The sequence below is a fragment of the Lucilia sericata genome, unplaced genomic scaffold (assembly GCF_015586225.1).
Source record: "Lucilia sericata isolate MDLA Ls3-8-SP2 unplaced genomic scaffold, ASM1558622v1 Contig001035F_arrow, whole genome shotgun sequence".
In the NCBI taxonomy this organism is placed as follows: domain Eukaryota; kingdom Metazoa; phylum Arthropoda; class Insecta; order Diptera; family Calliphoridae; genus Lucilia; species Lucilia sericata.
The window spans coordinates 5,764-22,902 of NW_023995016.1; the positions used below are offsets into that span (position 1 = coordinate 5,764).

Consider the following 17,139-nt stretch of genomic DNA (forward strand, 5'->3'; position numbering starts at 1 on the left):
GGATTACGTGAGGCTCGTAGCTTACCACCATTCAGTGGGTCAACAGACTATGCTCTAACAAGTTATTTGCGCGACGTAAATACGGTGTTATCCTTAGTGGGAGAGGAACACAAGGCAACTATTAGATCGGTTTTAGCCAACCGTCTTCAAGGTAAAGCCTTGAAAGCAATTGAAACATTAGTGGTCCCAACGTGGGAACAAATTATTGCCAAACTTCGAGAAGAATTTGGTGTAAGGGAGTCGTTTTTGGGGTTGCGAAACCAAGCCATGAACGTAGCGGCTTTGAGCGTGGAGGAACTCCACCATAAGTTAAGTGAGATATTAAATCTCATGAACACTAAATATAGTCTCAATCCAGAGAATAACGCTATGTTTTCTCCAGATATAAATCAAACATTAATTTTTGAGATATATTTAAATTCTCTGTCTTTGAATATAAAGACATTACTCATTCAGAATAACATTGCTACCATTTCTGGTGCGCAATCATACCTTATTGAGAACAATTTAATGAAGGACGTCTACTTACGAAAAAATTCGTATACAAATAACTCCCGGGAAAAGAATTTCGATAAAGGACGAAAGACGGGAAATTATAGACAGAATAATGATGATAATAGATTATATAGACCAAATCCTCAGAACATGGCCCAACACAGTGGGAATAACTTTGAGAGAAGGGGTTCAGGTCTATATAGGAATGCTGGTTATGACCAAAAGGGTTCAGGTCAATATAGGAATGTTAATTATGACCGAAGAGGTTCAGGTCAATATAGGAATGCTGGTTATGACCAAAGAGGTTCAGGTCAGAATAGACGTTTCGGTTCAAATCAGAACAATAATAATAGACCCGTACCAATGGAGGTGGAAAATATTAACATGAACGAAAATTTTCATGTACCGCCTCCGGATCCCAATTACCGATAGTCTCACTCACAATCAATAACGTTAAAATTAGATGTTTAGTTGACAGCGGAGCTGCAACTACGTTGGGTGACTATGGGATTTTCGAGGGGTTGTCTTTGAAAAGAAGACTTAGGAACAAAATGAGATTGAATACATTAACCGGTACTAAGATGGTAGATGAAGAGGTTATAGTTAATGTCCCTTTGGAGTTTAATGCAGGGGATGAAACTATGTCTGTCAAACTTGTTGATTTAAAAAATAAAGCTTTCGATTGTATAATCGGAAATAATGTATTGATGCCAATGGGTGTCATAATAGATTTCTATAATATGAGACTTTGGGTTAATAATGTCGAAATATTGTTCTATTCAAAGCCGGTTGATGTAAGCTTTGATGAAATTGCAACTTTAGAATTGCAAAACATAGACTTTGGTAACATAGATTTGCCAGAACATTTGAATAATGAGGAAAAACGCAAATTAGATGTGTTTTTAAGGAAAAATAGAGCTACATTCTATCAAGAAGGTCAAGCTCTGACAACAACTAATGTGGTTAAACATAGTATTGTCACAACATCGGATAAACCGGTGTATTCGAAAATATATAGATACCCTAAGGCACACGAAAGGGAAATTGAAACCCAGATAAAGGATATGCTAATCCAGGGAATAGTTAGGCCGAGTAAATCGCCTTATAACTCACCCTTATGGATAGTACCGAAGAAACTTGATAATGATGGTAAACGAAAATGGCGTATTGTCATTGATTACCGAAATCTGAATAATATAACCGTGGGGGATAAATTCCCAATGCCCAATATAGATTCTCTATTTGATAAATTGGGTAGGGCACAATATTTTTCCACCATCGATCTTGCGAAAGGCTTCCACCAGATTAAGATGGAAGATAGGGACATTCAGAAGACAGCCTTCTCAACACCAATGGGACATTATGAGTTTATCAGAATGCCATTCGGTTTAAAAAATGCACCCGCCACCTTTCAGCGTATGATGAATTACGTTTTAAGTGATTACATCAATAAAATTTGCGTCATCTATATGGATGATATATTAGTTTTCTCATCTTCATTGGAGGAACATTTGAATAGCCTGACAAGGATATTTTCTGTTTTAAATGAACATAATTTAAAAGTTCAGATGAATAAATGTAGTTTTTTGGCTAGACAAACTCAGTTTTTGGGTCACATAGTTACACCAAATGGTCTAAAACCTTGTCCATCCAGGATTGAGGTAATTAATAAGGTACCTATTCCAGGTACTGTGAAACAAATCAAATCATTTTTAGGTCTTACGGGATACTATAGAAAATTCATAAAGAATTATTCTTCTATAGCCGGACCAATAATAAAATATTTAAAAAAGGATGTCAAGATAAATATTGATGATCCCTCTTACATTGAATCATTCGGAAAATTAAAAAGAATCATAACAAACCCACCAATACTGTCCTATCCGGACTTCAATAAGAAATTCGTCCTTACTACGGACGCTAGTAATATCGCATTGGGTGCTGTTCTTAGCCAGGGTGATAGACCCATTTGTTATGCTAGTAGAACATTGAATAATCATGAGAAAAACTATAGTACAATAGAAAAAGAACTCTTGGCTATAGTATGGGCCGCTAAATATTTTCGTCCTTACCTTTTTGGGACTAAGTTTTTGGTCAACACTGACCACCAGCCTCTCAAATGGTTGACTTCCCTAAAGGAGCCAAATTCCAGATTGAGTAGATGGAAAATTATGCTCGCTGAATATGAATTTGATATCGAGTATGTTAAGGGAAAAGATAATAAGGTTGCGGATTTCCTAAGTCGATTAGAATCCGACGTTGAGGGAACTGAAGATTGTGATATTAAATCACTGTTTGAAATATCGGAGGAAATGGCAACGGTACATAGCCAACAGGAAGATGATGGCAGTGTCAATTTTTTTATAAGTGATTCTGTTGTGAACAAATATAGAACACAAATAAGAATTTCGAAAACTAAGCAACGGGAACACGAAGTTTTGTATAGAAAGTATAATATAGTTTACGTAAGTGAGGGTGATTTGCGTAATGAACATTATTTGAACGATTTATTTAGAAGAACGTTAAAAAGAGGAAGAGTCGGCATATATTCCGAACTTCCAGATAATATGTATTGTATAGTCCAGAGAAGGTTGGAATCGTTGTTTGGTAATGATCGGAATTTGAAATTTATTAAATGTACGAAATTGGCTGTTGACATGCCTAACGAAGAGGAAATGTATGGGATAATTGAGAATACTCATAATAGCGGGAACCATAGAGGTGTTTTGGAGAATTTTGGGGAACTAAAAGACTCCTATTTTTATCCAAATTTAATAAAATATATAAATAAATTTATAAATTCTTGCAGAATATGCAATGAAAATAAGTACGATAGAAATCCTTATCGTAAACATTTTAATCATACTATAACACCTGAAAGACCAAACATGATTGTTCATATGGATATTTTTCAGATTCATAGAACATATTTCCTGACTACAATAGACAGATTTACTAAATTGGGGTCTGTGCATAAAATTACGGATAAAAATATGTGTACGGTCAAGGTAAAGATTCAGGAAAGGATTGCCTTACTTGGCAAACCGGAGTTGTTGATAATGGACAATGAGTTCAATAACGCTTTGATAAGACTGTTTTGTGCGGAAAGGAATATTCAAACGCATTTCACAACAGCATATTCTCATACGGGTAATTCCGACATAGAGAGAATGCATTTGTCTCTCTTGGAACACATTCGAATTCTAAAACGAAGTAACGAAAATGTAGATGTGGAGGAGCTAGTTATTAAGGCGATAGGCTTTTACAATGGCACAATTCACTCCACGACAAATATGAAACCAATTGACCTTTTGAACCGTTCCGATATAGATCATCGGAAAATTGCTCAATATATGGGTGATAGGAAGAGGAAGGCTATTAATAGGGTTAATTCGAAAAGGGGGAAAGTTCCCAACTATGATAATCGGGAGTTGTATATGAAAAACCCCGGAGCCCAAAGACAAAAAACGGCTAAAAGATTTTTAAAATACAATGCTAATAATCCTAATAAGATGGATTTGGCAAATATTAAAAGACCATTGAAAACTTTTTCAGGGAACGGCAATGTTGACCATCCTGGTACTACTGCTGTTTTGGTTGGCCCCATGCACTGAGTCTGCGGTCCGGATTGGAGGTATCGAGACCCAGGCGGGTTATGCGGTGTTACAGGGTGAGCCTCTCAACATAATTGAAAGTTTCTCAGATTTAATCCACGTGATCGATGTAAGCGACATTAGGGATACAATTCAAAAATTAAGATTGGGTATTTCTCATAACTTTGGGATGGATGATGGTTGGCTTTCTATAAGCCTTAATAGGAAAATTAAAGAGCTAGAACACTCGTTGCAAACACTTAAAATTCACACAAATTCAAGAAAAAAAAGGGCATTAATAAATGCAGGAGGTAGACTGATAAATTGGCTGTTTGGTAATATGGACGATGAGGACAGATTGAGAATAGAGAATCATCTCGAAGATATAGATTTGAATCAGAAGAGTATTATTAATAATTTAAATAAACAAGTAAAAATAAATAATGAGATGCAAAAATACTTGCAGAATATTCGATTGGTCGTGGAACAGAATAGGAAATGGTTTAATAGAACATACACAGGTGTGGTCGATGAAAGTTTAAAAGTAACAAAGTATAATAATTTCATATTGTTGATTAATGAGGTAAAGGATAAAATAGAACAGGTACAGGAGAATATAGTGATGTCCAAGTATGGAATTGTAAGCAGATTTTTTTTGACGAACGAAGAGGTGGATCACTTTGATATCGATAGTTTAAAGTTGAGATATATGAAGGGTAGTATGGGCTCGATAGATGACAATTGGATAGTTTTTGTTCTGTTAATACCGAATTTTATTGACAAAGAATATAGGACGGAAATTGTGGTGCCAGTACCAAACCAAAATTTTATGCAGTTAAATGTTGAAATAACAAGAACTGTAACTATAAAAAACATAACATTTATTGTGGAGAAGGAAAATGTTTTGTCTAAAATGAAGATTGTAAATTCATGTATATCTAATATTTTGAGGAATAATTATAAGGATTGTAATAAGGTTAAGAGGAAGGAAAAGTGCATAGAAGAAATTGAGATTGGAAATTTATTGTTGATTAATGTGGAGAGCATTTTGTATGATTCGTGTACTAATTTTTCGTATCCCTTAAAGGGAAATTATTTTGTTAACTTTGAAAATTGTGAAATTAAAATTGATGAATTTAAAATTAAGAGATTTGAAAGTCGATTAAATGTAATTATACCAAATTTTAATGTTTTGCCTGTTAATATGACAGAATTATTGCCCGAATTAAATTTTACAAATATAAATGAAATTAAAGAAACTATAAAAAAACAACAAAGTAACCATAACTTTTATGTACTTTATACATTAATTTTTGTATTTATATTATGCTACATATTGATTAGAATTAAGAAATATATTGGGATTCGAAGGGACTCGAATCTTAACGAAGGGGGAGTTATATGTGCGAGTCCTCCGGACAACCCGATATCCGGTTTTCCCATGTCAATTCCGGTATGAATTGACAAAACATAGTGGGAAGCATTAAGTGCTGCCCTACTGTTTTGTTTTATTTTGCTTTGGTTTTAGTTTGTAACCAAATATTTTATCAAAGACCACCAAGATGGTTAATGTAAACAAAACGTTTGCATACTGTTGATTTGGATTGATCAACAGTGTGCAAACAATATACTCACCAAAGATGCCTTTGTTTGAAAATGCACAATCGGCATCTTTATAGAAAATAAGATTTGTCACCAAAGATGCCTTTGTTTGAAAATGCACAATCGGCATCTTTATAGAAAATAAGAATGTATTGGTACAGCCAATACATTATTTTTAAGCTAAACTTAAGAATTGAAATTAATAAAGATCAGAGTAAAATTACACCAAGAAGAACACAGTTCGTTTTTTTCTACACGCTCTCAGAGTTTTAAAACTAAAACTAAAACTTACATACATACATACATACATACATACATACATACATACATACATACATACATACATACATACATACATACATACACACTTTCATTTATATATATATAGATATCATTCCCCATTCAGACATAACATACCCCACAACTATGGCGGTCTCTAAGAGAAAGTCCCTATCTATTTTTACTTCTGAAATCAATTATTCAACACCAACGAAATTTTGGGCTAATATACGCAGACTTTGTGGCTTGAAAACGACAACATATATTCACTGTATTGAAGACCCTAATGATTCTAATAACAGGTACTCTAACAGTACGATTATTGCAAATACCTTCTGCGAATACTGGTCCAATGAATCTAATGATTCTAACTTTTCTTTTCAATTTCAACAAAGAAAACAAAACATACTTTCTAACCAGACAACTCTTATACCGGGAAGAAATGTTGCCTCCATAGAAAACAAAATAACCCTATCCTAACTTCTTATAGTCCTAAATAAACTAAAAGGCAAGACACCAGGCATTGATTGCATATCATACCCTATGATTAAAAATTTGCATATAGATGTTCTTAAAAGACTGATTATTTTCTATAATGCTATAATGGATAATTATGTTCCGCAAATATATAAAAACAGTTTAATAATTCCCATACTAAAACCTGAAAGTAACAAAATTAGTATATCTTCCTATCGACCTATTTCACTAAACCCATGTTGCTCGAAAGTTCTGTATAAAGTTATAGCAAATAGGCTTTGGTGGTTTGTGACAACAAACAACCTACTAAATAGCCATCAATACGGTTTTATTAAAGGAAAATCAATAGCAGACCCCTTGATTTATATCGACTTTTTAATAAACCATTCATTAAGATCGAAAAATCACATATCTTTAATATCACTCGATTTTGCTAAAGCATTTAATAAGATCGGTATTCACACAATTTTGGATCAGTTGGAGAATTGGGAAATTGGACCTAAAATATATAATTATATAAAAAGCAAGTAAGAAGTTATAGTCGGGCGAGGCCGACCATATAATACCCTACACCTGTTACAAAAATGAAATGTGATTTAGTTTTCATAATAAAGCATTTAAGTTGACTTGTGTCAGATACATATACTTAAGCCATTTATTGTTGAATAAGATTGTGGACATTTAAGTCAAATTTTGAAGGGGGATTTGTATAGGGGCTATGGTCAAATGAGACCCTATAATTATAAAATTCATGCGAGTCATCAAGGCTAGTATAGAACTTGGTTTTGCAGCTTTTTGTCGAGATACGAGTATATTAAACATAATTATAAACTTAAAAACCCTATTCGTCGTTTTCAGTTGTATGGGGTCTAGGTGAAATAATGGACCGATGTTAACCATTTTCAATAAGCTTCGTCTCCGGTACCATAGAAGATCATGTGCCAAATTTCATTGAATTATCTTCAAAATTGCGACCTGTAGTTTGATTACAAGGTTTACAAGCCCTATTCGGGGGTTCAGTTGTATGGGGGCTAGATGAGAAAATGGACCGATGTTAACCATTTTCAATAGGCTTCGTCCCTGGGCCAATAGAAGATCATGTGCCAAATTTCATTGAATTATCTTCAAAATTGCGACCTGTAGTTTGATTACAAGGTTTACATGGACGGACAGACGGACGGACGGACGGACGGACATAGCTAAATCGACTCAGAAAATGATTCTAAGCCGATTGGTATACTTTAAGGTGGGTATAGGACCAATATTATTGTGCGTTACAAACATCAGCACAAATCCAATATACCCTCCCCACTAAAATGGTGTAGGGTATAATTATTTAACTAACAGAAAAATTGTAGTCAGAAACCATAATCAATTTTCCAGACATCAACCCATTTCGAACGGAATCCCTCAAGGATCTCCCTCCGCTATCCGTAATACTGTTCTTAATTGCTTATAATAAACTAACCCATATTATTTCATTGCACAAAGAACTCGACTTTATAGCATATGCCGATGATTTTGTAATAATCAAAAAGCTTGGTAACAAAAAGAATATTAATATCAATTTAAATAATCTTATACAAGATATCTCAAACTGGTCTACCACTTTGGGAGCACAATTATCGCTAGATAAATGCAAACATATGCACATTTGTAGAAAGCATAATTGCAACCCCACTTTACACGTTAACAACAATAACTTTAACACCGTTAACAACCTTAAAATTTTAGGAATTTTTTTAACAATAAATATCGTTGGAATACACACATTGATGACCTATATTCTTCTCTTTTAAAACGTCGCAATATAATCAAATGTCTCTCTTCTAGAAATTTCTCATGTAACAACTCTTCACTTATTGGCGTCCTAAAGTCGATTATAATACATAAAATAAATTATGGAATATACCTTTATGGCTTCTCCCCTAAGAGTATTCTAAACAAAATAAAAACCGTTTTTAATTCGGCGATACGTCTGTCATTAGGAGCATACAGGACAACACCGATTAACTACCTTATATTTGAAGCAGATGTTATGGCAATAGAGCAATCTAGAGACTTTATTACCGCGAAATTATTTAAATCTATACTTTTAAAGGATCGTTTTCCAGTTTCAAAAATTCTAAATACATCGCTTCATAGAAAATATTTTACAAAAACTAACTCACTATTATCAAGAATAACCCATTTTTGTACAAAGTTTGTAATTCCTTTTAATAACAAGCAAACAATTCTTAATAAATTCCCAAACTCTTTCTTTGAGAATAAATCAATAGACTATTCGATGCATCAATTAAGAAAATCAGATACTAATTCAATAATATACCAGAAAAAATTTCTCGAAATTCAAAATAGTCTACCAAATCATAAATTTATTTTTACCGATGGTTCTAAAAGCGAACATGGTGTCAGCTTTAGCATTACCTCAATTCTTCCTGAATATAGTTCAATCTTCTCAGCGGAACTTATTGCGATCTACGAAGCAATTACAAAATGTATAAACTCACCAGGCAACTTTGCAATATGTACAGACTCATTATCAGCTATATAATCTTTAAATATTATATGAAGTACTTTGACATTAATGTGAACATTTAGGGAATAATTGGCGGACTTTAAATGGGGGACTTGGCACTTCCCATATTAATTAAATACAAAAATTCATTTATCTGGGAAACTAATAGAACTATATTCTTCAAATTTTGCATAAATTACTTTAATATTCAACTGAACATTTTGGGGGAAAACAAGCGGACTTTCATATGGGGGGCGTGGAGCTCCCATATGAATTAATTAGAAAAAATCGTATATCTTAGAAACTATTACAGCTAGAATCTTAAAATGTGACATTCATCTGAACAATTACAGTATAACGGGCGGACTTTCAATGGGGAACTTGACAACTCCCATATGACTTAAATATAAAATTTCGTTTATCTGGGAAACTAATAGAACTAGATTCTTCAAATTTTGCAGATATTACTTCAATAATCATCTGAATATTTTGGAGGAAAAAGATCGGACTTTCGTCTGGGGAGCTTGAAACCCCCACATGAATGAAATAGAAAAATTGTATACCTGGAAACTACTAGAGCTAGAATCTTAAAATTTTACATAAAAAACTCTGACATTCATGTGAACATTTAGAGAATAACGCTCGAGCTTTCAATTGGGTGCTTGGCACTACATAAATGAATTAAATACAAAATTTCGTATATCTTGGAAACTATTATATTATTCAAATATTTCATAGATAGATAGAAATTGGCGAACTTTCAGTAATTAGCTTGGCATCTCTAATATGTAACATATTGTAAATCTAGAGAACTATTGCAGTTAGAGTCTTCAAAATCGTTAAGTGGGTTTTTTTATTTATACAGTAGTTTTCGCTTAATTGATTTTCAAAAATGTTTCAGTTTTTGCTACAATTATCCGAAAAATCATTTACCCGATATTCTGTTAATTGATTCAGCAACTCAATTAAAAGACACCCGTTTAATTGCTCCAATGAATCAATTAAACGTTCATATATTAATATACAAATAAAATGCATTATTTTACATTGTACCAGTTTTAAATCTTTAATTCATTTATTAGAAACAATGTTTATAATAATAACTTCTTAAAATAAACAATAACAAAAAGTAAATAAAAGGAAAAAATTAAATTAACTTCACATAAAAATGAGATCTATATGTATAAGGAATGAAATTTAAAAGTTAATACCATAAATGATACTTTAAAGCTGTACTAAAAAAAGTACATGTTAATTAATATTTATATTTAAAAAAATCAGTCATTAAGGTTTGAATTTGTTGTTTGTAACAGTTTTCGATTATATAGTTTTCCATATTATCCAGTTCTTGTGAATAAAGATTCTTTGGCAAAAAAAAAATCACGAAGGATATTAATAGAACACAGAACTTCTTTACTTGAAGGAGGATTGTTAACAACATCTTCATTTTCTTCATCAGAAGAATTGTCTGATGTTAATTCTTGACAAATTTCATTAATTATTTCTTGATCAGTAAGTTGTCCATAGCATGGTATGTTATCATCGCAGCGGACGTAATTTTCAAAATCAGCTGATTCTTGTTCCACATCAAGACATACTTCATGTTCCAATTCAGTAGGCTCAGTAGAAGGAAAAATTTTTGACTAGAATTTTAAGAATATACACATGTATGAATAAAGTTTTTATAGCTATGTACAAATAAATGTAAGATTACCTTTTTAAAGCAGTTATTTATTGTCGTCGGTTTAACTAGCCACCAAGAATTTTGTATAACGTGCATTGCATTAAAAATGCTGAAACTTTTCATAAAATCAGCAATCGTTTTTCCGTTTTCCACTGCAGAAATTTGTTTACGTAGCAAATTTTGTCTGTAATAACACTTAAAACAGTGAATAATACCCTGATCTAGCGGTTGTATTATTGATGTTGTGTTTGCTGGTAAAAACTGTAGATCAATATTTTGAAACACTGCTGATGTCTTATGACAAGCTGCATTGTCTACAAATAATATTATTTTACGTCCTTGTTTCCCCATTTCATCATCAAGCGAACACAAAATCTCTTGCCATAAACTTTGCGTCATCCAAGCTTTGTTTTGAGAATAATATTTCAGAGGTAATGATTTGTTTCTAAAGCATCTTGGATTTTTTGACTTTCCAATGACAATTGCTTTTTTGTAGTCACCGGTTGCATTACAAATAAAAAGCAATGTCAGTAGTTCTTTAGAATTTTTAAATCCTCGTTTTTGATCACCTTTTTTTGTCAATGTTGATTTTGGTAAAGCTTTATAAAAAATGCCGCTTTCATCAGCGTTGAATATTTCTGATGGCTGATATTTGGAAATTAAGTCTGGCAAAACAGATTCACAGAAAGCATTTGCAGCATCATTGTCTGCAGACGCACCTTCACCATGAATTTTTTTTAGAGTAATGCCTACTCTTTTTTGCCATCTGTGAAGCCAACCATGTGTGGGACTAAAGTCTTCATTCATCTCAACAGCAAATTGTTTTGACTTTTCTAATAACATATTGCGTGAAATCACGGCACCCGATTCTCGTATTTGATTGAACCAAAATAAAAGGGCCTTTTCTACTTTTGCACATGCTCCACTTCGATCCCTTTTGGTGGACCCGTTGACAGTTTTTGATTTTTCTATTAGTGAAGTTTTATTTTTTAAAATTCTATTTATTGTGGCCCTGGAGCACTTATATTTTGTACAAAGTTCTTCTTTGTCATATTTTTTATAGTCAGAAATTACATTTAATTTTTGTTTTATGTTTAAACTTGTGTGTTTTCTTGCTGCACTCATTTTTATTAACATTAGATTTCTGATCACTTTTAGATTTGATTTTTTTTCATTACTTCTTGTAGTGCAGAAAATATGTAAATAAAAACATATGTTTAAAAGAGTTGCCACATACTTTTTAAGATATTGATATTGTAGAGAAAAGTCAACTTTTATGTTTTGCAATCGACTTTTTTGTTTGACAATTATGCGGATTTTTTTGTATTGCTTTCAAAAATAAATTCTTAATACATAATTCAATTAAGAGGGTAACGCAAATAAACGAACTCAATTAAACGAAAAGTTTATTGAATATATTGTATGGAATTTAATGTTAGCGTTTTTTCTTGATCAAATAAGCGGGCAAATCAATAAAGCGGGGGACAATTAAGCGGAAACTACTGTACTGCTTTTAGGGTAGCAAAGCACACTGCACAGTGGTATAAGAAAAAAAGAGGGAAATAATTCGGTAACTTCTAAACGGTTAATCCGATTTTAATGAAATTTGGTATGCACAAAGAGGAGGTGTTGTCGAGGATTTGAATTTGGACCTTATAGGCCAACCAGGGGCCCGGCGGGGGGTCCTCAAATTAGGACACCTTGGCTATGTTAAATTTTTAAAACGATCCTATTTCTTCATTTGAGTTCCGATTTAAAAAAATAATTGTGTAATAATTGTGTAGAAAATAAACTCACCGACACTAAACATTCTGTAGTAAGCAAGACATGTCCAAATTTTTTAAATATAAAGAAATTGAAGCCATTAAATTAAAACTTTAGAAAAAGTCGATAACAAAACTGCAATGCAAAAATACAACGAGAGACATATCAACAAATCGACTTTTGGTACAGTTACTAGACAACATGTTGACTACTGAAATATCGATAACACAATTATCACTCCATCATCTACAATTAATGCCAATAAAACTTTGCCAACACCTATTCAAAACATACAAACGGAAACTTTTACTGCCAACGTAGAGCAAACCACAAGTTCAATCGACACAATTCAAACCAAAACTATGGCACCACCCAAAAAAAATCAAAATATAGCAAGTTAGAGTGCTATATTCGGCTATGCCGAATCTTAAATACCCTCCACCAGCAAGCTACTTTTTATTGAAACCCATCTAACTATCTATTTTTTAGATAACTCGCCAAAATTTTTGTCGAACTAATTTTGATTAGGTCCAGAAAAATTTAGAATTATTTATCTATACGCAGAACATACTTATGTCGAATTTTATCCGGATATAATAATTTAATAACGAATTAAGTGGTATTAAGTGATTTTTAACAATTAACCTTATATGGACCGGTTCGGAAAAATTCCGTACAATGATTTATATACATATATACAAAATACGCATTTACGTCAAATTTTATACCTAAATGTGTATAAAATGTGCGTTTAAGTAATTTTCAGAAATGGCCCTTATATGGGAGTTGTGACCAAATACGGACCGATTCAGAAAAAATTGTATACCTATGTATAAAATGTGCGTTCAAGTAATTTTCAGAAATGGTCCTTATAAGGGAGTTGTGACCAATTATGCACCGATCAGGAAACAATTTCGTATAATGCAGAAAAAGATCAAGTATAATTTTACTCCAGTAGGTGCGTTTAGGTGATTTTAGGAAGTGGACTTTATATAGGAGCTATGAGCAATTAAGGGCCTATCCCGAAAAAATTTCGTAGAGTGATTTATGTAAAGACAAAACATATAAGTGTCGAATTTTCTCAAGATAACTTTATTTGACAATGAAATATGTGCGTTTAAGTTATTCTCAGAAGTGGACCTTATATGGGAGCTATGATTAATAATGGACCGATCCGAGAAAAAAGTGGTAAAATGATTTGTATGTACACAAGACTTATTCAAGTCGAATTTTATTCCTATAGCTTAAGAATTCAATGAAATATATGCGTGTGATTTTCGGAAGTGGACCTTATATGGGAACAATGACCAATTATGGGCCTATTCGGGAAAAATTTTGCAGAGTGATTTATATTTGGGCAAAACATGTTTGTGTCGAATTTTATCAAGATGGCTTTATTTGATAATGAAATATGTGCTTTTAAGTGATTTTCGTAAGTGAGCCTCATATTTGAGTTATGACCAATAATGGACCGATCCGTAAAAAATTATTTTGTAAAATGATTTGTACGTACACAAAATATATTCAAGTCGAATTTTATCCCGATAGCTTTAGAATGCAATGAAATATATGCGTTTAAGTGATTTTCGGAAGTCGACCTTATATGGGAGCTATGACCAATTATGGGCCTATCCAGAAAAAATTTCGTAGAGTGATTCATGTTTAGGCAAAACATATTTGTGTCGAATTTTATGAAGATAGCTTGACATTGAAATATGTGCTTTTAAGTGATTTTTGGAAGTGGGCCTTATATGGGATCTATGACCAATAATGGACCGATCCGTAAAAAATTTTGTAGAAAGATTTGTATGTATACAAAACAGATTTGTGTCGAATTTTATCCCGATAGCTTTATAATTCAATGAAATATATGCGTTTAAGTGATTTTCGGAAGTCGACCTTGTATGGGACTATCCGGAAAAAATTTCATAGAGTGATTTATATTTAGACTAAACATATTTCTGTCGAATTTTATCAAAATAGCTTTATTTGACAATGAAATATGAGCTTTTAAATGATTTTCGGAAGTGGGCCTTATATGGGAGCTATGACCAATAATGGACCGATCCCCAAAAAATTTGGTAGAATGATTTGTATGTACACAAAACATATCCAGCCCGAATTTTATCATAATAGCTTTATTCATCAATGAAATATGTGCGTTTAAGTGATTTTTGGAAGTGGGCCTTATATGGGAGCTATGACCAATTGTGGACCGACTGAGATCTACGTTGGTAGTATGATTTCTTTTCATATTATATTTGTATGTACAAAATTTGGTGCTGATACCGATATATTTGATTGAGTTATTAACGATAAACTAATTTCCGGGAATATGTACTTTTGTATGGGGGCTATGGGAAATATTGGATCAATTGTAAAGATTTTGAACATAATTGATCACTGCTCTAAAAAAATAAAGTGTGACAAAATTTATCGCAATATCTTTGGTAGTTTCTGAGGAAGCTTCAAAAGAATTAGGAAAAAAACGTAATTTTTTTCGAGGTAGTCTGAAATTTTTACTCATAACTTCTTACGTTGTGAACCGATTTTGCTGATTTTCAATACCAAACTGCTTAGGATAATAATAAATATTTTGGGTGAATTTGGTTGATTTCCTTTACTTAGTTTTAACGTGAGCGTGTTTTACACAGACAGACAGACAGGCAGACGGACAGACGGACATAGCTAAATCGACTCAGAATTTCATAAGGACCCAGAATATATATACTTTGTTGGGTCTTAGATGTATATTTCTTGGTGTTACACACGGAACGACAAACCTATATATACCCTCTATCACCACTGATGGTGGTGGAGGGTATAAAAATTCTACCAAAAACAACATCCCGACGTACTAGAAGTCAACTTAAGAACCAGGCCAAACGGGTAAAAACATCACAAGGAAGTCAGGAAAGCGATGGGACGGATCAAAACACGGCGGAAGAATAATTAAAAATGTATATATTCCGTTGATTACTGGGGCGGTCTGATGACTGGGTTTACTTCCGGTTTCCTGACTTATGTCTAGAAGCCGGTGTTGTGCTTTGTCGTTAGATTGCCCCATTGTAATCAACAATTAAAAAAAAAATTATTTAATAATTACTATCTATAAATCGTAGTTCTATTATGCTAACACTATTAAACAAATTATACCTGTAATCCGTTTTTTTCATTTTTTTTTTTTACAATGGAACATCAAAGGTTACAGTAACAACTATAACGAACTACTTACTCTTATAAAAAGATACAAACCTAAAATAATTTCCATACAGGAAACTCACATTAACAGTCTTGTCAATATTCCTGTTCCAATATCTTATAAGTTGCTAGCTAAAACCCGGCGTGCTTTGCTACTCCTGTCGATGTAGAATAAAAAAATTTCAAAATATATTCATATACATTTTTTGTTTATAAAAATTTTATTAATATTTGTTTGTCACTATCCAAAACCATAAAGTAATAAGACAAAGAAAGTTTGATATTTAAAGTATTTTATTAATTAATGATATTTATGAACATATATTATTTCTTAATAATTATTTTTTATTCCTATTCATTAGCATAATTTTACAAAATATTACAAAATTACTAAAATTCAATTGACTTAATATTTACAATTAAAATTTTTCTTAATAATTATTTCCTATTCTAAAGTCTTGGGATATACAATATTTTTCGTTTTCCCCTCAGGCGCGAAGATATACAAATCTGAAGGTTTCTCAACTCGCGAGCATGCAACATAAAGCTGACCATGTGAGAAGCATGGATTTTCGAGATTTATTCCACACACTTGCAGGGATTGACCCTGAAATTTGTTTATTGTCATCGCGAATGCTAAACGTGTAGGAAATTGCAATCGTTTAAAGTCGAATGGCATTTCCGATGTTGTCATTGAGATCCGAGGTAGTAAGACATCCGTTCCTTTATATTGGCCAGTTGTAATCGTTGCTTCGATTAAGTTGTTCATTAATTTTTTAACTGTTCATTTCATTAACCTTTCATTAATTTTTTAACTGTTAATCGAGTACCATTACAAAGACGTGGTGGATCAATATTTCGCAATAAAATAATTGGAACGCCAATTTTCAACTTCAATTCGTGGGGATACATTGACGACATCATCATTATTTGTAACAGTATCGATGGATTTATATGTTTTTAAATTACCATCGATTCTATTCAAAATAATATTATTGATACAATTAACGTCAATGTTTTTGGGTGCCAGTAAAGCACGCTCACATAACCACTGCCTATTTATACCCTACACCACTTTAGTGGGGAGGGTATATTGGATTTGTGCTGATGTTTGTAACGCACAATAATATTGGTCCTATACCCACCTTAAAGTATACCAATCGGCTTAGAATCATTTTCTGAGTCGATTTAGCTATGTCCGTCCGTCTGTCCGTCCGTCTGTCCGTCTGTCCGTCCATGTAAACCTTGTAATCAAACTACAGGTCGCAATTTTGAAGATAATTCAATGAAATTTGGCACATGATCTTCTATTGTCCCAGAGACGAAGCCTATTGAAAATGGTTAACATCGGTCCATTTTCTCATCTAGCCCCCATACAACTGAACCCCCGAATAGGGCTTGTAAACCTTGTAATCAAACTACAGGTCGCAATTTTGAAGATAATTCAATGAAATTTGGCATATGATCTTCTATGGCACCGGAGACGAAGCGGTCCATTATTTCACCTAGACCCCATACAACTAAAA

At 32.8% G+C, this 17,139-nt stretch overlaps 1 protein-coding gene across 1 annotated transcript; it reads right to left on the reverse strand.

Annotated features, from left to right (window-relative positions):
• Positions 1 to 10,132: 10,132 nt before the first annotated feature.
• On the reverse strand, positions 10,133 to 11,814 carry LOC119609681 (tigger transposable element-derived protein 6-like). Its single transcript, XM_037964553.1, has 2 exons — positions 10,679 to 11,814; positions 10,133 to 10,607 (listed from the first exon to the last, which is right to left on the reverse strand). The coding sequence occupies exons 1-2, from the start codon at positions 11,783 to 11,785 to the stop codon at positions 10,302 to 10,304; spliced, it is 1,413 nt and encodes a 470-aa protein (XP_037820481.1). The 5' UTR covers positions 11,786 to 11,814; the 3' UTR covers positions 10,133 to 10,301.
• Positions 11,815 to 17,139: the final 5,325 nt, after the last annotated feature.